Genomic DNA, 25,287 nt, shown 5'->3' on the forward strand with positions numbered 1-25,287 from the left:
TGCTGATAAATTTTAGTCTATTGTTGACATTTAAGTGTGAATTAAAGATAAATTACAAGTTGTGCAAAATTATATTAATCGCTGTACAAAGTACCAGGTGTATATTTTTGCATGCATTAGCTCAATAAAAAGCATTTTGCACTTTGTGCATTTTGTTGATTTCTTAATTGTGAATTCTGTTACTATAACTGGGGAGGCTGCAGGGACATCTAGGACATAGCAGTTGAATTATAATTGAAAAGAAAAAGTTACATAACATGAAAGTGTATTTTCTGATGTTTTTCATGCTGTCCTAGAGTAGTGCCATTGTGTGTTCACCTAATCTGTAAAATGAGTAATTACAGCTCAATATTCAAGAAATGTGTAGATTAAAGAAGTTGAAATCTATAAGAATTATACATTGTAATTGGTATATCTCCTCTTTGAATAATTACTTTTCAGCAAAAAGTAGTGCATTCAAAAATAGTTTTTATGTCTTTTTCGGGAAAATACAGGTGAGGTTAAAGAGTTGAAATTGTCCCCAAATTAGGTACATTTCTACAGTTTAAAAATGGCTTTAGAATATTTCACCATGTTTAAATCTGAAACCAAAAATGATAGCTGACTTTCATTGAGGAAATTAAACTGAAAAGGTTTTACAGTCTCAAAATGAGTCATGTGTTCTGCCCAAGACACACTGCTAGAAAGATAAAAACATATACAGCTCTAATAACTTCAGGTACACTATCAGTAATCTATCTGAAAGGCCATTTACAGTTATCTGAGAGCATCTGCTGGGTACCAAAAGATGTACATTTACAGAGTGTGCTGTTAAAATATGCTGTTGAAACCGAGACAATCGATTTCCCATCCCACACAGAGATCACCCAGACCAGCCCACCCTGCTCACTGATTGGGTTAGGAAGAACCGTCACTCAAACCTGCTGGGCCAATGGAGACCCAGGATCCACGCCTCCCTGTAAATCCCGAAAGCAAAGAAACTGGCGGCAAAAGCAAAGATTGCAGCATCGCAAGCAAAGACAGGAACTGCAGGCGAGCGCGTCAGAGTTTTGCTCTCGATTTAACATTTTTTGCTTTCAAGTTTTTTTTTTTCTTTCGATACATTTTTTTGTTTACAATTCTATACATTTTGCATTAGATTTTTTATTTTTGATCTCAACATCAATTTTTTCTCGTTTCTTTTTTTGTTTACAATATTTTTTTTTTTAATGCAATACTTATGGCGCTAATTTGAGCCCATACTTGATGCACATTTAATTAGATATCTAATGGCAGGAACTTATTTTAATTAAATAATCGAGAAGTTTCTTTATATTTAATGATTTAGCTATTATTTTATGTGTGACTCCATGGCAGACATGTTCATTCATGATGCCACACTAGTGTGCTACTGCACACTGGTTGGAAACACTGCATGAAACTATATCTATTCATCAATTATATATTTTCAACAGAGAGAAAACAGTAAAAGAGTGAGTTTGAAATAGTTTTCAACTGATCAATTGATACAGTTTTTGGGGGGAGAATCAGTGAAAACAGTTTGCATGTTCATATGCATGTCAGTAGGAAAAACTTCCATGGAAAGGGAATACTATAAATCTTTTCACCGATCTAAGGTTGTGTTTATGTGAAAGTCTCAGTTCAAAATATAATGCTTTAATTTAGAACTTTAACCATGGAAAAAAAATATATTATGAGACTTTTTTATTTGTTTTCTATTTATATAGTACTTATTAGTATTAGTATAGTATACAAGTATTTATTACTGCTTTGTTTGATGTATTTTTGTAATTTTGCAATCAACAACAATTTTCTGTCTCCTCCAGTCATATATGTTCCATTCAGTTATTTTTTTGTTTGTTCATTTTAAAGCAGTGTTTACTTGCTAGGTACTAGGTGCATAGCTGTTTTTCCAATGTTTGTTCCTACTGCTCCCAACTACTGCCCTTTTCAGGAAACAGTTGTATTGTAGAAGGTAGGTCATACAATAGAATTATCTTCAGTTGGCTGGTTTTCATGGTCTTGTCCATGAAAAAAAAATGTTATTAATAGATAACATTAATATTAATATTAATAGATGGCTTCAAAAAAAATTATGGCATCCTAATTTATGTGATGTGTGTTTATATTCTCCAGATTGTTAGGGTTGTTCTGTTTAATTACAAAAATAATGTAACTATTATTTGTATATGTACCGGATGGTATGTTTTTATTTAATTTATAATTCACATTTTATTTGAACTTTAAGAATCCTTTTTTTTATACATATCTATGTTAAAACACTTTAAGCCCTCTAGCCACAGAGAGTTGCATTCTTACCAGTGGTGCTCTCCCAATGCTGTTGAGGTAGTAAAGGAAGCCCTTGGTGTGGTAGATTGTGGGGTTGAGGCTGGCGTTCGGCTTTAACCATTGCCTGTTGAGGTCTTCTCCACTCAGGGAACAGCGATGCCTGCAATTCCAGAAAAAAGCATGTCTTCAACCTGATCCAGGGGCGTACTTTGTGGGGGGGATAGGGGGGAGGTAACCCCCCCAATATTCTAATCTAGCAATTACAACCCCCCCCAATATTTGTATCATGATCACATGAAAAATATGTAGAATTTATTTATTTTGTAGCAATATTTTTGTTCCTAATTGAATGTGAGTTTGTCATAATAAATCAGACAAAAATACTTAAGTCCCCCTCCATTGCACAAATTGGTAATGCCCAATTTTCCTTCGCAAACATTCGCACTTTCCTCAACACATAGCAGAGCGCTTTGACTGCAGATTGGGGAGCACAGGTAGCAGCTCTGAAAATGAAGAGAAGCACTGCCCAGCAGACTATTTTAAATTGCTGGTCAAAGACGGACAGCAAAAAGACTAAAATATGTACTGAGAAGGTATGATAATATTTTGTAATTTGACTAAATGTTAGTGTATCCTAATCCCAAATGTACAGTTGTGCAAGAGCTGACTACTGTATGTGTTTCCATTTCAAAAGGATTACAGTGCATTACAGCGGCATGTAAAAATCTCAAAATAAATGATTTAAATCTGAGTTGAATTTGTAATCAGTTACAGTGTGCATTAATTTATTCAAACAAACATTTGATCATAAATGCTAACAGATAGATATATAGATAGATAAAGCAGATAGATAGATAGATAGATAGATAAGCAGAGAGACAGACAAATAGATATATATTATTCAATAACACTGTACATATAACAAATATGATTTTTACATGTATTTATTATTTTTCTGATAAAAAAATATCAGGAAACATACCCACACTTCAACCCCCCCCCCAATGTTCAAACCAAATCTACGCCCTATCCATATTTTTATAAATGTCTGTCCCTTCTAGCCAGGGGCGTGTTTGTCAATTTTGGTTCCCCAATCAAAGATCAGTTTAGAGGCCCCTCCACCTCTACCTGTCATGACAAAAGCTTTTAATCACAAACAATAAGGTCACCGACAAAAGATTGTCATCAACAAGTTCTCTTTTGGAAATCATACTGGAAATACTTAAGCTGTGCTAAAAACAATAAATAACAGATAAAGTACGTATTCAATTCAGTAGCTACATAAATAAAAACTGATCACTTACTGTCTCGTTTGATTTAAATCAAATACTTCTAAATATCCTATGATTCCAAAACAGCCTTTAAATAATCCTACAGTTACAGCTGTTGTAGTTTTTTCAACTGTTTAATCTCACCCCTTTTTATCGATAACTCCGGCTACATGGTTGTACCTTATCAGGCTTCCTATAGAAACTATAGAACTACCAGCATCACTCTGTCGGCTTGTTGACATGGGGTGCATTCATGTTGTGCAGACTTTTGTCATTCTGCAAGGAATCTGACCATTGAGTCAATGAATGCTCAAACTTTGGCCTGATTCGTGTGACTTCAGAGTATTGAATACAAACACACTTCTTAGCATAACAATACTAAATACTGAAACAAAAATATCCCACAATGTTAAAAAATAAATAAAAAAAATGCCCTAATGTATTTTCTGGTATAATAGGCTATGAGGATTCTAAATTATAATGAAACTTTATTCTCACAGCACTGCTCATTGAACAGCAGCGGAATTTGAACCCATGTCTCACATGCCACACTGCAGAGACCTCGCCACAGCACCAAACAGAGAGGCTTCACCACAGCTACATTAAAAATAAAAGGCGGTATTAAAAATAAATTATTTTTACCTGAACAATTAAGTAATTTGTTGCAAGTTACAATTCAGCTTGTGATATAACACTGGTACTAGGCATCAAGGGGCCCCCTAGCCCCTTAGGGCCCCACGCAATTGCATGGTTTGTATGCCAGTACCAGAGGTAACCGACATATTTTGCTTTCAGTTGCAGTAGTAAGTTTTACCTGTTTCGTATCTCCATCTTGCACTGATGAATGTCTCAATTTCATGTCTGTGCACTTTTTCCAATGAATCACAGTGGCAGAGATTCAGTCAGGCACTGAATAGCAGTGCTGACTCTGAAAGAACTAGAACAAATATGCATAAACTAAAATAACTTCTTTAAGTAAAATATCAAGATTTATTTTGCTGATTTCAGAAAATCCAATTTTCTTTCAGCAACAAAAAGCAAAAGTTATTTAGCTACCTTGATATAACTGGCTTAATAGAAAAGATAACATACAGACATGTCCTGGGTCAATCCAGCACCCAGCATCATGGGATGCTAACATTATCTCCTGTTGCAGGTGAGCTAGGGGTCAGGGTATGGTAGAATCATCTATAAAGATAACACTTAGATAGTGCTCTCTGCCAAAGTTGGGGCAAGGCTTTATAGAAATCAGTAATCCACTATTTAGTATGTGTAGCTTAAAATGTAATGTTACTAAAATTTTGAAAAAGTGCATAGTGACATGTATAGTACATTACCCATGGACAGTTGGCGATCAATTTTATAACTTTAAAGCTTTAATTAAGATATGACTTCAAGCAATATTAAATAATCATATATTGTTCCTTTCTCACAAGAAGTTATTGTTTTTGATTTATTGGTGGCAATGGAAAATACTGTCAGAATAATTGATTCTTCATTATGGCCAAGCATCTCTGATTATTGCACAATATTGCATAATTAATTACTCTGTATTAAACGAGAAGGAAAAACTCATTGCTTTCATTATTCTCATGCCAACACTGTGTTTAACTGGTTTATTACTTAAAATGGAAAGGTGCTCCATTTTAAGACCAGATATTCTGGGATAGAAAAAGAAAATGGTATAATCTTGCATTGTAAAATTAAAGGCATCTGCAATTCTATTTGAGATTATAAAAAATTAAGAAGAATTAACAAAAGTATGACCATATCAAGGTAACTTTAAAGTTCAGTAACTTTGTTGAAACAAACTCCTTTAACAAGTTTATATTCTTTAGTTATTTAAAAGGCCAGTAAAATAAGAGACATGTGACCTTTGCATTAAGGGAGCAATCATAGCTCTAAAGAATAAAATGAGGGTAATACTTTTTTAACTCCAAGTAATTATTTGTGGGGATAGGTATTTGTATAGGAAAAAACTAATTAACATTTTTTTTTAATGGGAAAATAACATGCAAACTGAACACAACATATCTCTCATGCATTTGTAGTCATGACAGTTCTGCTTCCCATTTAAATGTGAGCTTATTTTAGAGAAGGAATGTAGTTTATTTAAAATGTAATAATGGGAGGGTTTATTTCAACATTATGGAATGCACTGAAAAGAGATGTTGTGCTATAAAATATATAATTCTTATATAATTAATGGGTTTATATGGGGTGTTATGTTGGACAGAGATGATGAAAGAGTAAGCCACCCCTATCTGTCTATGATGCAGAGGGCTTGCAGTTAAAACAATTAAAAAAAAGAAATGCTGCCATAAAGAAGAAGATATAGAAATAATAATCATTCATAATATCATTATAATATAATATAATATATATACACCGATCAGCCATAACATTATGACCACCTGCCTAATATTGTGTAGGTCCCCCTTTTGCCGCCAAAACAGCCCTGACCTATCGAGGCATGGACTCCACTAGACCTCTGAAGGTGTGCTGTGGTATCTGGCACCAAGACGTTAGCAGCAGATCCTTTAAGTCCTGTAAGTTGCGAGGTGGGGCCTCCATGGATCGGACTTGTTTGTCCAGCACATCCCACAGATGCTCGATTGGATTGAGATCTGGGGAATTTGGAGGTCAAGTCAACACCTTGAACTCGTGATTCATCAGACCAGGCCACCTTCCTCCATTGCTCCGTGGTCCAGTTCTGATGCTCACGTGCCCATTGTAGGCGTTTTCAGCAGTGGACAGGGGTCAGCATGGGCACCCTGACTGATCTGCAGCTACGCAGCCCCATACGCAACAAACTGCGATGCACTGTGTGTTCTGACACCTTTCTATCAGAACCAGCATGAACTTTTTCAGCAATTTGAGCTACAGTAGCTCGTCTGCTGGATCGGACCCACAGGGGAGCCTTTGCTCCCCACGTGCATCAATGAGCCTTGGCCGCCCATGACCCTGTCGCCGGTTCAACGCTTTTCCTTCCTTGGACCACTTTTGATAGGTACTGACCACTGCAGACCGGGAACACCCCACAAGAGCTGCAGTTTTGGAGATGCTGTGACCCAGTCGTCTAGCCATCACAATTTGGCCCTTGACAAAGTCGCTCAGATCCTTACGCTTGCCAATTTTTCCTGCTTCTAACACATCAACTTTGAGGACAAAATGTTCACTTGCTGCCTAATATATCCCACCCACTGACAGGTGCCATGATAACGAGATTATCAGTGTTATTCACTTAAGAACATAAGAACATAAGAAAGTTTACAAATGAGAGGAGGCCATTCAACCCATCGTGCTCGTTTGGTGTCCATTAATAACCGAGTGATCCAAGGATCCTATCCAGCCTATTTTTTAATGTTCTCAAATTTTCAGCATCTATGTTGGGGAGTTTGTTCCAGATTGTGACGACTCTCTTTGTGAAGAAGTGTCTCCTGTTTTCCGTTTTGAATGCCTTGAAGCCCAATTTCCATTTGTGTCCCCGGGTGCGTGTGTCCCTGCTGATCTGGAAAAGCTCCTCTGGTTTGATGTGGCCGATGCCCTTCATGATTTTGTCTTCACCTGTCAGTGGTCATAATGTTATGGCTGATCGGTGTAATTATCAATATCATATGATGTTATTCATATTTGTTTTGGATAAGTTGTTCTAATAATGGCAAAGTAGTATGTGTACATAAGCCTAATTCTGAGCAATAATGAAATGTCTGTGCTGTCACATGACATGTCCGAATCAGTATATGCTAAAGGAAGCAAAAATAAAACATGATTGTCTGTATACATAAAGCATTCAGTATTGTTTCCAGTGCAAAAGGCTTAATACATAGATTCATGATTCACAAAGGTATTGTTACATTTCTGTCTTAGAAGAAATGTGTTATTTCTTTTTTTTTGTGATCAAATTTGTATTTATTTTTGGGAGACAATAAATTAAAAAAAAAAGAAAAAAAAAAAGTACAGAGCATCAGTCCCATTCCCCCCAACCCCCAACTCCATCCCGCCAAAGGTGACAGACCGCCCCTCCCCAGACCACAGAGAACCCCTGTGGTCTAGTTCAGAGAAGTGGTAATTAGTAGGATGGGTTTAATAATGTTTTAATATTGTCTGCTGCCGTTGCCCAGCCGTGCACAGTCTCCTCCCTGGCTCCATGCATTCTAGCGATAGAGAGCTCCAAATGAACGACATCAAGAAAAGCAAGGGTCCACTGATGCAAAGGAAGGGCGTGCGGAGGCTGCCAACACAGTGCAATCATTCTTTTTGCAGCAGTTATGAGAGCTAGCCAAATTCGTTTCTCCTGTATAGATAAATCAAGCTCTGAGTCATCATTTAACAAAAGGATCTGCGGAGAATAGGGAATATTTTTCCCCAGAACATTGGACAGAGTTGAGCAAACCCTATGCCAAAATATAGCCACACCTGGACATTCCCATACCATATGAAAAAAGGTGCCTGTTGCTCCCTGAGTCCCATTAGAAATCGTCTCCGAGGAGTCAAGTATATTCTGTGGATGAAGTTAAAATGGATTAACCGATGATTAGGATTTTTGGAAGCACAACTCAAATTGTTCCAGACAGTATTCCAAGAAATATCCTGACCATTGTGGGGAAAGTCTTTATTCCAGATGCCGTTAATCGTTAGTGGTTTATACGAGGCTCTCAGCAGAAGAGTATAGAGAGCAGAAACCATACCAGATGTTCTACCCCTCACGTTTAAAATATTGTGCAGAGGATGAGACGGTAGTTCTGAGCCCCAAGGAACACCATAAGCACGCATTGCAGAACGAAAGCGTAAATAATAAAAAAAAGAAGTACCAGGCAAGTTATATTGTGATTGGAGGTCCTGGAATGCGCAAAGATAGTTGTCTTTCATAACCTCTGCCAGAATGTGAATACCGTTATTAGACCATTGAGGAAAAGTAAAGGGGCGACCCCCAGATAACAGAGCAGTATTGTGAAAAATGGGAGAATGTGAATATCACTTGGTTCCAACTTTAATATGTCTTTCCACCAGACGCCACACTGTGATCAAATGAGAAATAGTAGGACCAAATCGCAATTTACATTGTCTGAGGGAAACACCAGAATAAAGCAGGTCTTGTAATTTGTAAGGGAAGACTAGGTTCTCTTCTAGTTGTCGCCAAGAGACAGGAGCATCAGCCTCCAGCCATACTGTAGCCGGACGCAGCACAAATGACCAAAAATAAAATTTGAAATTTGGAAGAGATAATCCTCCTGATGATCTTTCACGATGCAAAATATGGGGTTTAAGACCTGGCCGTTTACCGTTCCACAGAAATTTTGAAATTACAGAGTGCAATTTAATCCAATATCCAGGAGGGGGTGGGAGTGGAAGCATCGAGCTGAAAAAGTTGACACGTGGCAAAACATTCATCTTAATTGTGGCAATACGGGCTTGCAGCGTGTTAGGAAGTTGCATTCATCTGTTCAAATCTGTCTCAATTTTTCCAAATACTTTCTTGAAGTTAGATAGTACAGTAGTGTGTAACAATGGGTACATTTCCCCCCCCCCCCGAGGTATCTAAAATGCTTAACCACAGGTATGTTAGCAGGTAAAGTCATATCCGTCAATCCAGCATTTAAAGGCAGCAAAGCTGATTTAGACCAATTAATCTTATATCCTGCACTAAAGTCACTGAAGAGAGCAAGTACAGTAGGTAATGATTATGGAATATTTTCAAAAAATAACAGTATATCATCAGTATAAAGTAAAATGTGATGTTGAGTGTTTTTGATACTAATAGGAACAAAATTAACAGATTGTCGGATTGCCTGTGCGAGGGGCTCCAAGGATAGGGCAAACAGAAGTGGAGAGAGAGAGCATCCCTGCCGAGTTCCTCTAGAGATCGAAAACTGTGGGGAACACTTGGTACCCGAAAGCACCATCGCAGAAGGATTGGCATATAACATTTTTATCATTTTAATGAAGTCAATGCCCAATCCCATTTGTTCCAACACAGACCAGAGATAGTCCCATTCTACGCGGTCGAAAGCCTTCTTCAGCATCCAAAGAAAAAACTGCACATGAAGTTTTGGTGTCCATGGCAGTATGGACTATATGTCGGAGACGTCGAACATTATCTGTCACCAATCTGGTTCTAATAAATCCTGTTTGATCGTAATGAACTAGTTTGGTCATATAGATCTCGAGTCTACGTGCAAGGACCTTGGCATACAGTTTAACATCCAAATTAATCAAGGACAGGGGGTGATAACTGGTACAAAGAGAAGGATCCTTGTCTTTCTTCAGCAAGAGTGAAATAACAGCTGTATTAACATCTCTACTAAAGGAGCCCATCTCTAAGGCTGTCTGCACCATATCCAGCAGTAGAGGTCCCAACTGATCCCAGAAGGTGAGAAAAAACTCAAGTGGAATACCGTCAAACCCCAGCGATCTGCCCTTGTTCATACTTTGTAATGCGTCTTTTAATTCGGATAAAGAGATTGGAGCTCCCAGGTCTGCTGACTCGCCTTCTGAGAGACATGTCAACTGAAGAGTTTCGAGAAATTGTTTACATTTGCCACTGTCATATTGGATATCAGAGCTATATAGTTTAGAATAAAAGCAATGAAATACAGAATTGATTAGAGCCGGATCAAAGACTACATCCCCCCTTGCATTTTTGATAGAAGAAATATTAGCAAAGCTTTCATTTTTGCAAAGTCTTAAAACAAGAAGGTGGCTCGGCCTGCTACTATTTAAATAATAATTCTGTCTAGCCCTATGAATAAAGAACTCTGCACGTCGTCTAAGCAAAACATTTAAATCCCTCCTAGCAACATCTAACTCAAGTTCAATGGTTTTAGAGAAAGAACTTTTAAGCGAGTGATCTAACAGGGTAATCTTGGCTTCAAGTTCCTTGATTTTATATAAATGGGATTTGTTGAGGTTAGAGGAAAATAATGTAGCATTGTTTCTAATAAAGCCCTTCCCTTCTGCATCCCATAATATGCAAGGGTCACTCACTGAGCCGCGATTAAATGTGAGAAATTCATCAAGTTTGGCTTGGAAAGAAGTACGAAAAGATTCATAGTAGTAAAGTGGAGTTAAATCGCCATCTGGTGGCTTTGTTTGGAATATCAGGGAGTACAATACAAGAGTACATATAGCTATGATCTGATAAAGTCATTGGTAGAATATCAACAGCGTGTAGTTGTGAGATGAGAGATTTTGAAGTGAAGATGAAGTCAATCCTAGAGAAAGACCTATGTCTAGAAGAAAAAAAAGTGAATTCTTTAGCAGAAGGATTAAACACTCGCCATGCATCCACCAAACCGAGGTCAAGTGTAAATCTCCGTAGAGCTGCAGATGCTGCGTGTTGGGAACTGGCCTGCTGCATAGAAGATCTGTCTACCACTGGATCTACTACCGAATTCATATCAGCACCCACAATTAAGCTATAGTCAGATAGGTCTGATAACAGTTTGGTAATTGAATTGAAGAAATCAACATCATATGTCGTAGGGGCATAAACCGAGACAAATGCAATTTTCTTGTCCGAAATACTAGCTTTTAAAAATGCTATTCTGCCCTCTGCAATAAAATCAAGGACCCACGCGTCTTATTACGTTTAGAAGAAGACGCGGCCACGTAATAGTGTTTGTTCACAAATCTATGAACATCTTGCTGTTTGAGATGAGACTCCTGTATCATGGCAACATCTATTTTCTTCAACTAACCCGCTTGTTGGGAATATTTAAACCTCGCGCATTCCAGGACAACAGTTTAATATTACTAATATTATTAATCATGAGTATCAAAGGCGAGATCAAGAATCCGAAAGATATGCATACTCAAAGTATAAAGACAAATACTCATAAAATAGTAATGAAGACATGAAGGAAGATCACAGGCTTGACACACATGAAAAAGTAACATTGTAAAACAGCAACGTAGCATTGACAAATACAGAGCAAACAGAAATAAAGTCAAATTATGAATTCCACCCTTCCTTACCAACCTCCCACTAACCTTCCCCCCATCCCTTTGCTGCTATCAAAGCTGCCAATGGCCCCTGCGTGCGTTACTCAGAACAGGTCCCATCCCACTTCCTGTTCTATAAAACGTGACGTCAGCGCAGGTTCGTCCTCTTTTGCCGGGAGCCAGGACTCCCGCACAACCTTGCAACCCTTGGGCAGTGCTTCCTTTTTCAGATAACCGGGGTTGCATACGCAACCTATCGTTATCTTTCAAGTCAGAAGCACTGCCCAAGGGGGAGGGGTTACTGTATAACAAAACCATCGCAAGGGAGGAGGCAGCGAGCTGATAAGGGAGACTGCCCTGAGGTGCACCGCTAGGGGGCCTTGGCAACACAACTCCAGACAGTAACCTCAGGAGACCCAAAGGGACGCTCTCCTGCGAACTGTCTGCAATCAGCATATACAAAGCAAGGCTACAGAGGTTAACTCTTACGCCCTCCGCTTACAAGAGCAAGGCCGGCAGCTCTACTAGTGCAGCTAGGAGCGAGGCCGTAATCTACTTGCACAATGTCTGGCGCGGGCAATCAAGCACTTGTGCGGCCTCCGCAGCTGGGAACAGCGGCAGTGAACTCCATTCTGCAATTTTAGAATGGAGCCACAGTCCTGCTGTTTAACACATAATACATATATACACATATATACATCACGGGGTGCAGGAGCTGGCTCATGCGCCGCACGTGGAACACAGGAGCAGTTGACACCTGTCGAATAGCGCAGCTAACGCAGGACAACTACAGCTCTACCGTGCATATAAATGAACTATGTACACAGTGGGGGAATGGAAAAGCTCAAGTGCCCTCCGCTGGAGGACAACAGCAGCGGTCCCCTGCTCTATGGCGTAATACAGCCAGAGCGGGCCACAGACCTGCTGACCAATATACAGAGCGGGGTACAGGCCAAACACATGCACCACCGCAACACAATTATAATGAACGAACTATATACAGGGCGGCCTCGTAAGGCAACGTGCCTGTAGGCCGCATGACAAGCCCTGGGAACACATCGACAGGGCTGTCTGTACATCCAGGAGCAGCTCATGTGGGTGCTCGACTGGAAGGCATAGTCCGGTGGAAGGGAAAGACACAGTTCACTAGCTCCCTCAGGAAGCACTTACAGGGGCAGACTGGGAGAGGAAAGGCAGGAGCCAGAGTCCGTAGGCTACTGGGGCTCGACTGCAGCCAAAACCGGGTTCCCAATGGAAAGGACTGGTCCCGTCACATCCAACCTGTAGAACCGGGCAAATGTAAGCGGCAAGGCCCAAGCTGCAGCCACACAAATGTCTGCCAAGGGGGCACCTTGAAAAAGGGCCAACGATGTGGCAACGCCTCGAGTCAAGTGGGCCACCAGGTGATCAGGCACCGGGGTCCTGGTAGACTCGTAGGCCATGGTAATGGTGTCTACAATTCAATACGAGAGGCGCTGCTTTGAAAGCGCCTGCCCCTGTGTCTGCGCTCCGTAAGACACAAACAGTTTGTCTGAGTGCCAAATGTCCTTAGTGCGTTCCAAATAGCACCTGAGGGCCCGCACAGGGCAGAGCAGGTGAAGCCGACGAATGGAGGATGAAAAGCCATCAACTCAATAGGCCTGTTGACATGAAATGGAGACAGCACTTTTGGGAGGAACGCAGGGTTAGGCCGTAGCGTGACCCTGGAGCCATCGCCCGCAAAACGGACACACGATGGGTGTACGGACAGGGCGTGTAACTCGCTCACACATTTTGCAGAGGTGATTGCCAGCAAAAACGCAGTCTTAAGTGACACCAGCTTCAGCTCAGCTGAGTTCAGTGGCTCAAATGGAGCTTGGGAAAGTGCATCCAGCACTACATCAATGCGCCATGCGGGCAATGAAAGGGTTCGAGGAGGCCGTAGCCACCGAGCCCCCTTTAAAAACTGCGTAGCCAGAAAATGAGACCCAGGAGGCTCGCTATCAATCTGGACATGACATGCGGAGATGGCCGCCAGATACACTCAGGTCTGCGAACCAGCTCCACAGCTGTTGTACCACAAGCGGGTGGAGGCGCCATTCCGAGACTGGGGGGCCTCCCCGAGAGAGGAGGTCCGCCGTCGTGTTGGACAGGCCTGGGAGGTGAACTGCTCTAATGGAGCGGAACCGTGGCTGCACCCACAGAAGCAGATGGCGTGCTAGACAGTACAGTCTGTGTGACCGGAGACCTCCTTGCCTGTTGATATAGGCAACCACCGCTATGTTGTCCGTCCGAACATGTCTGTCCTGCAGGACTGGCAGGAAATGAGACAGTCCAAGGAGTACTGCTTGTAACTCCAGGATGTTGATATGGAGGGCCCGGGCAGGCTCTGTCCACCTGCCTCGGACTCCACGTCTGTCGCAGACTGCTCCCCAACCCTGCTTGGAGGCATCTGTCGTCATGACTGCTCGGTGGTATACTGGCCCCAGGGGCACACCGAGGGTCAAATTATGGGGGCTCTGAGCACCTTCCAGTACGCCAGAGTGACTGTGACTCGGCGTGCTCGATTGCTGCGAGGGTGCATTCCGAGAGACCTGAACCACCACTGCAACAGCCTCAACTGGAGGAGGTCTGTGATGCAGCCGCTAGGAGGCCCAGCAGCCTCTGGCAAAGGGACACCCTGACATGAGCTCTCAGTCGGAAGAGGGAGAGACACGTGTGTATTGAGGCAACTCTCTCTGGCACCAGCGTGGCGAGCATGGCAACGGAATCGAGGTCGAGGAACTGTCAGGCGGCTCTTCTCTCGATTGACCCGAAGGCCCAATTCTGAGAGGCGGCCTAAAATCAGGTCCGTGTGAATCCGAACCTGCTCCCTCGAGTGAGAACAAACCAGCCAGTCGTCTACATAATTGAGGACGTGGACAGGGGCTAACATGACGTCCATGCACTTGGAAAAAGTGCATGGCGCTAGCGATAGGCCGAAGGGGAGAACAGCAAACTCGAACACTCTGCCCTCGAAGGTGAAACGGCGAAACTTCCTGTGCGCCTGCACAATGGGGATGTGAAAGTAAGCATCTTTCAGATCTACCATGGTGAACCAGTCGCCGGGCTTGATGGCCTGGGACATGGTGCGCAGGTTGAGCATCTTTAAGCGCAACACCTTGAGGACACAGACACAGAGAGCTTACGTTCTCGAGTCCAGCGAAATGGCAAAAGAAGACAAACCTGCGCTGACGTCACGTTTTATAGAACAGGAAGTGGGAAGGGACCTGTTCTGAGTGACGAGCGCAGGGGCCAATGGCAGCTTTGATAGAGTGACGTTTCAATTGGGTTCCTACGGAAGTGCGTAGAAACCCCTCCCCCTTGGGCAGTGCTTCCGACTTGAAAGATAACTGATTATTCCAAGTCTCATTGTCCATTGTTTTCTAATCAACACTCAACTCACTGCTTAATTACACATCAGATCTCTCCATGTCAAATCATATATTGTTGTATGAAATGTTCAGCCCAAAGAAGAAATGTTACATGGAAAAGACAAAGACATTATGGTCCAAAATAGATATGTAAATATGTTGGTAAATGAACAGTATTTTTCCATTCATCAACCTGAAATGAGGAACATTCCTGAGGAAGACAAACAGACTGTGTATAGTGAAGTCCTGTCTCCATTATAAATGTGTGGAATTTAAATTTTCAGAATTAGCAAAATAGCAAATGTTTCACAAATTCAAATCTTTAAATTAAATAAACCTTTAAGAGGGTAAAATGTCCAGTATCAAAAAGCAAGAGACAGACTAATTTGCATAATTATTGATCTAACGCACCGCTGCTATATTTCCCTCAGGCATTATTTTGTGCATGTTATCAACTGGAAATGATCTGAGACATTTTGCTTTGGAGCATAACTGAAATTAATTACCCTGCATTATCAAACTTTCATTTGCTATAAGCAAATATTTTATTTAGCTCTTTTAGTTATATATGTAACTAAATATATGCAACTGTGTGCACACAGCACAATAATATATGTATCTATACATATATACATAAATGCTGGAATCTTACATTTCTTCCATAATTAATACATGAAATAAGATATTACTGTTTTGATTCTCTGAAGGTGGTAATAAAATCATTCTCTCTAAGCAGGCACTATGGCATAAAAATAATCAACATGAAGTGGTGAGATTTCCCTTCGGACATTATTTCAACTTGGTAATTAGCAACTATACATGAACAGAGGAAATGTGAATTTAAGATTAAAGTTCGTGAAGAGTGAATGCTTACATGTGTCAGTTTACTAAATATATCTCAAAGCAAACAGCTTGTCTTTGGGTTACAGAAGTGACTTTTGTCACCCTCAGGCAATAGTTTAGAGCTGTAACTGGGAAAAGCTGCAGGCAGTGGTATATTATCTTTGAAAAGTAAAACATTGCATGCAGAAAGTTTGGAAAAAGATGGTCTGAGGATGCCACTGAGTGTTCCGTGAAAATGAGTAACAGTCAAGTGTATTGCAGTGGGCATAAGTGGAGCATAATACAATTATGGGAGCAGTACTTTATTAAAGCTGATGTCATATTTTTTTAATGTTCTTCACTTATGTATATTGTATATAGTATATAATTAATAGAAAGGAATAGAGACAGAAACTGTTGAAGAATGTGTTACTTCCATGTGTGAAATTGCATTGTGTTTTTTTATTGTTTACAGACATTATTGTGGATGATTTTATTGTCAGTACTTAAATTAAAATTATAAATCAAAACCTTTATTGCCACTAACATTCCCTTCACAAAATGCCATAATTTCACAGAAACATACATGACAGATTTATATGACATTTGTCCCCTAAATATAATATTTTTTAACCACTTTCTACAAGCACCAAAGGACCTTATTTGTATCAAAATGTCAAATGCAGCAATGTCTAACCATGCACTGTGTAAGTTGTCTCTGATGGATCTATCACTAAGACCCTGTGAAATTCATGAGTGAATTCAAATGACCCGTCAAACAATTTTGCAGTGAACCAAGACAGTCCAGTGCAGATGATATAAAGAATAACTATTAAGTAACCAATACACTAAACACTGGCTTGTTGTAAAATATCCTCTTATAATGATGCACAATTAAGGCACTGTTACTTAGGCACTTTCAGCTGACAGATGGGGCAAATAAAACTCTGTTCGAATCAAACCAAAGCCTTTAATTTGTATTATGCAAAATAAAAAAAGAGAATCAATGGCCCAAAATGAAAATAATAGAGATGCATTAACTTGCAAGGACTGTAACCCATATGGAAAGGAAATATATTGCAATATATTTGTAACGTGCTGCAGGGCACAGGAACAGGGGAACCCAGTTGCAGAGGTGGTCAGACAGGCATGGGTCAGATACCGTCAGGACAGAGCAAACAAGGGCAAGGCGAAGACGTGGTCGTGGTCACAGGCAAGGGTTGGGCGATCAGGATAACAGAGGAAAGAGGAAAGTCCAAAGTTGTGGTCGGGAGATCAGGCAAGGAATCCAGGGAACAAGGCAATAATCAAGGCACAGGGAGTAATACTCGGAGATGTAGTTCAATACTGACAAAACTTCACAATTACAGATAGTGAGTGAGGGGTTTATATGGGGACTAGAAGGAAGCAAGGAACCAGATTTGGAAGGTGCATTAGGAATGGGGGCAGAGGGTGATTTAACAAGTGCACAAGGTATTCAGGAATGTTGATTGATTGATTGAAAGGGAGCTGGGAGAAGTGACTGGGAAGAAAGGGTGAAGGCAACATCTAGTGGGGATAAGTGGAAATGCAGTTAGACAGGGAGTGAGTGCTGGGCAGTAGCTGTGACAATATTATACAAATATGTAGACATATCATTTGATATAATGTAAAATATATTCAGCTCAAAATACACTGTCCTAAATTATATCTAAAATATATTTAAGAATATATTTACATTAATATATTTCACCAAATGTATTTGTATTTTTACAAAATATATTTCACCAAATATATTATTTCCAATTTCAATAATACATATTTAACATTGCATTGTAGTGAAATGCCTAAGTCTCAAACTCAGTTGTTGGAAGTATGTATTGCTACTAGCCATTGTCTGGCAAGCTGGGCTTGGGCTTTAGACAGGGGTTGCCAATATCTGCAACTCAGAACTTAACTTAACTTAACTTAACTGAACTTAACTCAGTTCAATCAACTGGAATCTTCACTATTACTGTATTATTATTGCTAGTTTTATTGTTCACTGTACTTGTTTTGTTTTTGTTTATGTAGTTTTAGCAAAAGCTATACAGTGCTGTGGTGAGAAAACAGTGCTGAATAGAAGGCAATGAAGCAGCGTTTGCAGCAGCCAGATCCATGACAATGCTACGCAACTGACCCTGTAGCGGAGCCTTCCAAGTTTATTGTATTGAACATTTCAATAAATGGCACAGAGCAAGCCGGTGATGGCACAAGTTTTGATGAGTTTTAGTTGATAAGAACTCTTCATTGTTTATTATCATTATAGTGTTTCAGTGTATTATTTTAATTTGCGTTTCAGTGTATTGCGTATTATTTGTATTTGTATTTGTTTTGTTTGTTTATTTACATTTAAGTGAATTGTTTGTTTTTATTATTACAAAATGTAGGTTATTTTAAACTAAAAAGTTATGTATATTCCATTTGCATTGTTTTATTTGTTCAAACCAAAACATGTCTTTCTCTCCAGTGGACATGTAATACACAGGAGCATAAAGGGTCTGTAGCGTAAGGTACACTTATAAATTTCAATTAAAGAAGAGAATTTATAGTATCACCTTATCACGAATCCTGGAATCTTGTAGAACTCAATTTCTGTAATAATTGGACGCAGACACCAATTCCAAAGATATAAATTGTCAAATTTATTAAAAAACAAAGACTAAATGTAGCACTACACTAATTATACAAAAGGGAAAAACTAATTAAAATTCAACTCTAGATCAACAAATCAAAGACAAATCACTTCCGTGACCAAATCAAAGACCATGGGATCGCATATGATAACACACAAATTGTTAAACAAAAACGGTTATAAACACATTGACTACAATACCGGTTAGTAAGACAAAGGTGAGTCTCTCATTAGTATTGTTATTCGGACATTAAATAACTACGCAGGTTAGTATTTATGTCAGGTAACTTCTCGTTATATATACATCAGTCTCATTTACGTTTAGGTGCCGAGAAAGATCCTATCATTACTTGTTACCACAGTTTCCCTTAACTGATTATTATTCAATGATTAAGGATAGGCAGGGCCACAAATAATCTAATGTCTATTAACTTGTTTCAATTTCAGACTAAACAGTTAAACAGGAATGAGAAGATATTTCTCGGTGTTGACAGATTTTATTTCTAAAATTATCAACAAAATAGTTTAATGCAACACACATTTATATTTAAGAAAACTAAATGATATTACACATTCTAGAGTTATGAATCACAGATTAACATTTCTAATTGATTTCTCAAATGTCATGAATCATGAACTCCAAACTGTTAAACTTATCTGAACTTCGTCGAAGAGAGGCTTCTCTGTCTTCGGGCTCAGATAACAGCACACGGCATGAGGTCCGTGTGGTTGGGAACAAAGGCAGTCCGGTTCAGCTTTGTCCAAGAACTTCCACTCGATGCACCTGGAAGTTGGGGTTTCGCGAATGTAGAGTCTTTTCCAAACAGATTTTCCACTGGTTTGAAGGCTCCAAGGTTGTGCACAAAATCTTCTTTGTAAGCAGGGTTCCACCGTAGTTACTTGAAGAAAAAGTCTTTGAGGAAAGCAGGGCCCTGTCGTTCCAAGGGTCAAGTTTCTTAAGACTCAATAGCTATTTAAATGACTGACACTTTCGTATTCAGTAGACTTAGTCAATTCACCAGCTGTAAAACTCCACTGATCAGGTGGGCACAGGCGGGCATGCGCAGTCTGTAAAGTTCTTTATTTAATAAATCCTTTAAAAGAATTCTTCATACGGCTCAATCTCCTTCTCCCAGTTTAACTCTTCTGTTGCCGGCAAAGACTTGGTTGGTTTCTGGTTCTGGTTCGGGCAACAGAGCTACAGGTTGAGCTGTGGCAGCGAGTTTCTGGTTCAGGTGAGAGAGAGAGAGAGAAAAAGGCCGTGCGCTGTTCCTTATAGTCTGTCAGATCAATAGGTGATTGGTTCTTGAATTTTTTTGAGATTGGATTTCGGTTTCAGCCCCCAGTGTCCTATTGGAGGGGGCTTGATTTATGACTGATGTCAATCCATGCCATCTTTTGGAAATGCCGGTTGGCCCGGGTTCATAGCTCTGTGTCTGGATTTCGGCTCTCGTCCACTTCAAAGAGTTTTTATTACCTACAGGCCCCTTTCTCCAGACATCTCACAGCAGGACTCCAAACCATTCGGCCCATTCTCGGTGCCATCCTCCTCAAAACTGTCACTTTGATGCAAACCAGTTCCAAGCTGATGAGTTAAGGAAATCTGATAACTTTGGGGGGGAGAGGTCTTCTCTAGATCAGTGCTTCAGCTCAGAGCTAAAATGCTCTTATCAAAATACACCCAACATAACGCAGGTCAATGCCACCTGTTTTGGTGCAAATGAAAGTGACAACAGGTGCACTGGAGAGGCAACAGCAACCTCCAGGATGGCACATACATACATGCTGTGGCAAGAAGGTTTGCTGTGTTTCCCAGTACAGTCTCAAGAGCATGGAGGAGATAACAAGAGTCGGGCCATTACATGAGGAGAGCTGGACAGGGCCGTAGAAGGGCATCATCCCAGCAGCAGGACCGGTATCTGCTCCTTTGTGCGAGGAGGAACAGGAGGAGCACTGCCAGAGCCCTACAAAATGACCTCCAGCGGGCTACTGGTGTACATCTTTCTGACCAAACTCCATGAGGGTGGCATGAGGGCCCAACGTCTTCTAGTGGGACCTGTGCTCACAGCCCAGCACCGTGCAGCTCGATTGGCATTCGCCAGAGCACACCAGAATTGGCAGGTCCGCCATTGGCGCCCCGTTCTCTTCACAGATGAGAGCAGGTTCACACTGATCACATGTGACAGACGTGAAAGTCTGGAGATGCCGTGGTGAACGTTATGCTGCCTGCAACATCATCCAGCATGACCGGTTTGGCGGTGGGTCAGTGATGGTCTGGGGAGGCATATCCTTGGAGGGTCGCACAGAACTCCACGTGCTAGCCAACGGTACCCTGACTGCTGTTAGGTACCGGGATGAAATCCTCAGACCCATAATCAGACCTTACGCTGGTGCAGTGGGCCCTGAGTTCCTCCTGGTGCAGGACAATGCCGACCTCATGTGGCCAGAGTGTATAGGCAGTTCCTGGATGACGAAGGCATTGATGCCATTGACTGGCCCTCACATTCCCCAGACCTGAATCCAATTGAGAACCTTTGGGACGTTATGTATCGGTGCATCCAACTCTGCCAAGTAGCACCACAGACTGCCAAGGAGCTCACTGATGCCCTGATCCAGGTCTGGGAGGAGATCCCTTAATTTTTTTGAGCAGTGAATTTTGAATTTTAAAATATATACATATAAAATATTATGTATTTCGATATTTTGTTTAAAAAAAATATTAATGTATTTCACAAAATATATCACAATATACAAAAACTGCAATTTATATATTTTAAAGTATATTACAAGATACTGTAATATATTTTTCAGAAAAATGTCAATATATTGTAATATATATTGAACTATATTTTGATGTTTTGATAATATATGTCTTATATATTGATATATATTGTTTAATTCTGTGTTTGTTTGTATTTTCACATCCCTGTTTATATTATGATTTTATTGTATTGCTCTGTTGTATTGTACATGTAATGTAACATGTTTTTATTTATTTATTATTATTATTATTATTAAAAACAAAAAGTTTTGACAACACCAGAGCACTCCAGTCATACCAATAAAGCTAATTTTAACTTGAATTTTAATCTGATATATTTTATAAAACATATCTCAATATACAAACCCAGCAATAATGTATATATTTTAATATATTGTAGTCCTATATATTGTATGTTCCAGGAAGATAGAACAATATATTGTTACATATACACCAATCAGCCATAACATTATGGCCACTGGCAGGTGAAGTGAATAACACTGATAATCTCGTTATCATGGCACCTGTCAGTGGGTGGGATATATTAGGCAGCAAGTGAACATTTTGTCCTCAAAGTTGATGTGTTAGAAGCAGGAAAAGTGGGTAAGCATAAGGATCTGAGCGACTTTGACAAGGGCCAAATTGTGATGGCTAGACAACTGGGTCAGAGCATCTGCAAAACTGCAGTTCTTGTGGGGAGTTCCTGGTCTGCAGTGGTCAGTGCCTATCAAAAGTGGTCCAAGGAAGGAAAAGCAGTGAACCGGCGACAGGGTCATGGGCGGCCAAGGCTCATTGATGTACGTGGGGAGCAAAGGCTGGCCCGTGTGGTCCGATCCAACAGGCGAGCTACTGTAGCTCAAATTGCTGAAAAAGTTCATGCTGGTTCTGATAGAAAGGTGTCAGAACACACAGTGCATCGCAGTTTGTTGCGTATGGGGCTGCATAGCCGCAGACCAGTCAGGGTGCCCATGCTGACCCTTGTCCACTGCTGAAAGCGCCTACAATGGGCACGTGAGCATTAGAACTGGATCACAGAGCAATGGAGGAAGGTGGCTTGTTCTGATGAATCACGTTTTCTTTTACATCACGTGGATGGCTGGGTGCGTGTGCATCACTTACCTGGAGAACACATGGCACCAGGATGCACTATGGGAAGAAGGCAAGCCGGCGGAGGCAGTGAGATGCTTTGGGCAATGTTCTGCTGGGAAACCTTGGGTCCTGCCATTCATGTGAATGTTACTTTGACACGTACCACCTACCTAAGCATTGTTGTAGACTATGTTGCCCTTTCTTGGGCACGGTATTCCCTGATGGCATTGGCCTCTTTCAGCAGGATAATGCCCCCTGCCACAAAGCAAAAATGGTTCAGGAATGGTTTGAGGAACACAACAACGAGTTCAGGGTGTTGACTTGGCCTCCAAATTCCCCAGATCTCAATCCAATCAAGCATCTGTGGGATGTGCTGGACAAACAAGTCCGATCCACGGAGGTCTCACCTCGCAACTTACAGGAATTAAAGGATCTGCTGCTAACGTCTTGGTACCAGATACCACAGCACACCTTCAGCGGTCTAGTGGAGTCCATGCCTCGACAGGACAGGGCTGTTTTGGTGGCAAAAGGGGGACCTACACAATATTAGGCAGGTGGTCATAATGTTACAGCTGATCGGTGTATGTTAAAATATATATTGATGTTTTTTATAATTTACTTATACTTTACTTATATCACAATATACAAAAATGGCAATACTTTACATATCTTAAAATATATTTCATTATATTACAAGATATTCCAGGAATATATTGTTACAAATATTTTAAAATATATATTTTTTTCCAATAACATATTTTGAAAAATATATGCTGCATATATTTCATTTCCATAAGGGACCAGTCTGTTAATGCCAAAACAATTATTTCTCCACTATTTATACAACTTAAGCCATATCAATGGCTTATTCAATATCAATAGTGATACTGGCCTTAGTTAAGAAAGTGATTACGTCATTGCCTTGTAAATGCAACTTTAAATTTAAATGCACTTTAAATGCACTTTAAATGCACTTATTTGTGTTAATTGATGCTTGATAAAATGGGTAAAGTATATCTATAGTTGATCAGATTGCTTGTGCTGCAATTGATGGTTTCACAGGCTATGTGGTGATGTTACTTTAGGTTTTTGTGTTGTTGTGTTGTTCTGGAGCATTGTTGTTGCCGTGGTTGTTCAGTGCTATTTTAGCCTACAGTGCTGTTAATTTTCCATTGGCTGCTGTAGCCTATAAGCAATCATTTAAATTTTATATATAGTTTTTACTAATGTATAGCAGTAATTTATTTTAGAATAATGTATTGCAGAAATCCATTTTGTTAGTATACGCTATATACATTTAATTTGCTTGTATAGTTTATGTAAAGGGAAAGCGGTAGTTTATGTTTAATATATAAGCCTTGTGGGGTTTTTCATAGAGGGAGAGAGCCAAGATAGCGAAGTAGTGGAAAGCTGGACTATAGCAAGAGACAGAGAGTTTATACAAATACCCTATTCCTGTTTAAGTAAAACCCAGCTAAACTGAGTTACGTTAATTCACAGTTCTCTCTTCATTACCCATGCTTACACACACCAGACCATTACATATTTATATTTCTGTATTTTTAATTACATCAAATACCATTTCAAATTTTGTATTTGACAAATTACTAATTGTATCCTGTATCAAAAAGTATTTTCAAATACATTCAACTAGTTGTGAAACAGGATACAATTTATATATATTTTTCCACAGGCAGACACGTTCAGACGCGTCAAGGTTTTCTGGACGCTTAAATATCTGGTGCCAGACATGGCCATAAGTGTCCATCACGCCAACTAAGGAAATACTTTTTTTTCAGAAGGGGAGATGTGTGCTTGACTTGTAGACAGACAGGGAAGAGAAATGCATCAGAAATGCTGTGGTGTGTTGACAGAAAATTATATATAAAAAATCTCTAAAGATGAACAGTTTTACATCAAAGATAAACTTAAATTGCATGGAGGTCACTAAATAAAATACATAAATATTAATTTGGGCCACTGTATTTTATTGGCAAACTTGTGTTTTCCAATGTTTATCAGAAGCCTCAAAATGATATAACGAATGCAGTGCATAGCTGACTATACAGATTATGTTCAGCATATGGATTCATTACAGGTTTACTAAAAGAGTTCTGATAATCATTGCAAAAATAAATATATGAAATAAATGTATAAATAAAATGTTTAAAAGACCAGTTGAATTGTACCATCCCATGTGAAACGGTGGGCAAATTAAATAATTTGGAAATGATGAATCCCCAATAATTTGGGAATGCCGTCAGCTATCTCCGCCATTACTCGTAGAAAGCACATTGAATACAAATATGTTGTTTGTGTCAGCATTGCAGTTTACACTGAGAAAAATCTGCTTTAGTACTGGCACAGTGCCACCACTTAATCACCTTGACTGTGTGCCTGCCCATTACTGGCATTTTCCCTTCACGATTAAAGTGATACCATATCAGTGCCACCGCAAACACTTCTATTTGCTTCAGTGTCAACATAACTCTGGAGATGTGTTTGGATTGCAGTGGTGCTGGGAAGACCCCTTGCGACCTAACTTGAGTTTCTTGCACCAGTTAACCTGGTATGCTTTAGAATCAGTCTATCTCTCATATCAAACAAGAAAACTAAGACCACAGAAATCAATATTTTTTAATCTTTTCTCAAAACACAGTATCCACCTAGCCTCAAGAAATTTCAGCTCTGCTTACATAAAACAATGTCATTAATATTAAAATGTTGTATATAACTGTCATTGTGTCAAATATTTAAATGCATACAGAATTGTTTTTAGAAACTGTAATATATTTTGGAAGACTTTATTATACAGGTAAAACAAATATTTATTTGTACTTCACGGAGGGATGTTAATGCAGAACCATAAAAAAGAGCAGTACAGTGAGGAAGATTGGGGAGCCATGTTTCTCAGTTTACTGTCATAGAAACATATCTTTGACAAGACCCAGACATGTGGGGCTAAATGCAAACCGGATTTGTGTCACAGCAGGAGGAAGGCTATGAAAAATGTAATTAGGAATACTGTTGTTCATGTGTGCAACAATTAATCTGCAATCATCATTT

At 39.9% G+C, this 25,287-nt stretch overlaps 1 protein-coding gene across 2 annotated transcripts in view; it reads right to left on the reverse strand.

Moving 5' to 3' along the window:
* Positions 1–25,287, reverse strand: part of agbl1 (AGBL carboxypeptidase 1) — a 250,858-nt gene that overhangs the window by 75,117 nt on the left and 150,454 nt on the right. For both annotated transcript variants that reach the window (XM_066701926.1, XM_066701925.1), the window contains one exon: positions 2,320–2,449. In XM_066701926.1, the coding sequence (XP_066558023.1) occupies positions 2,320–2,449 (130 nt within the window). The remainder of the gene's footprint in view (positions 1–2,319; positions 2,450–25,287) is intronic.

Source organism: Amia ocellicauda, chromosome 4 (assembly GCF_036373705.1).
Source record: "Amia ocellicauda isolate fAmiCal2 chromosome 4, fAmiCal2.hap1, whole genome shotgun sequence".
Taxonomy (NCBI): Eukaryota; Metazoa; Chordata; class Actinopteri; order Amiiformes; family Amiidae; genus Amia; species Amia ocellicauda.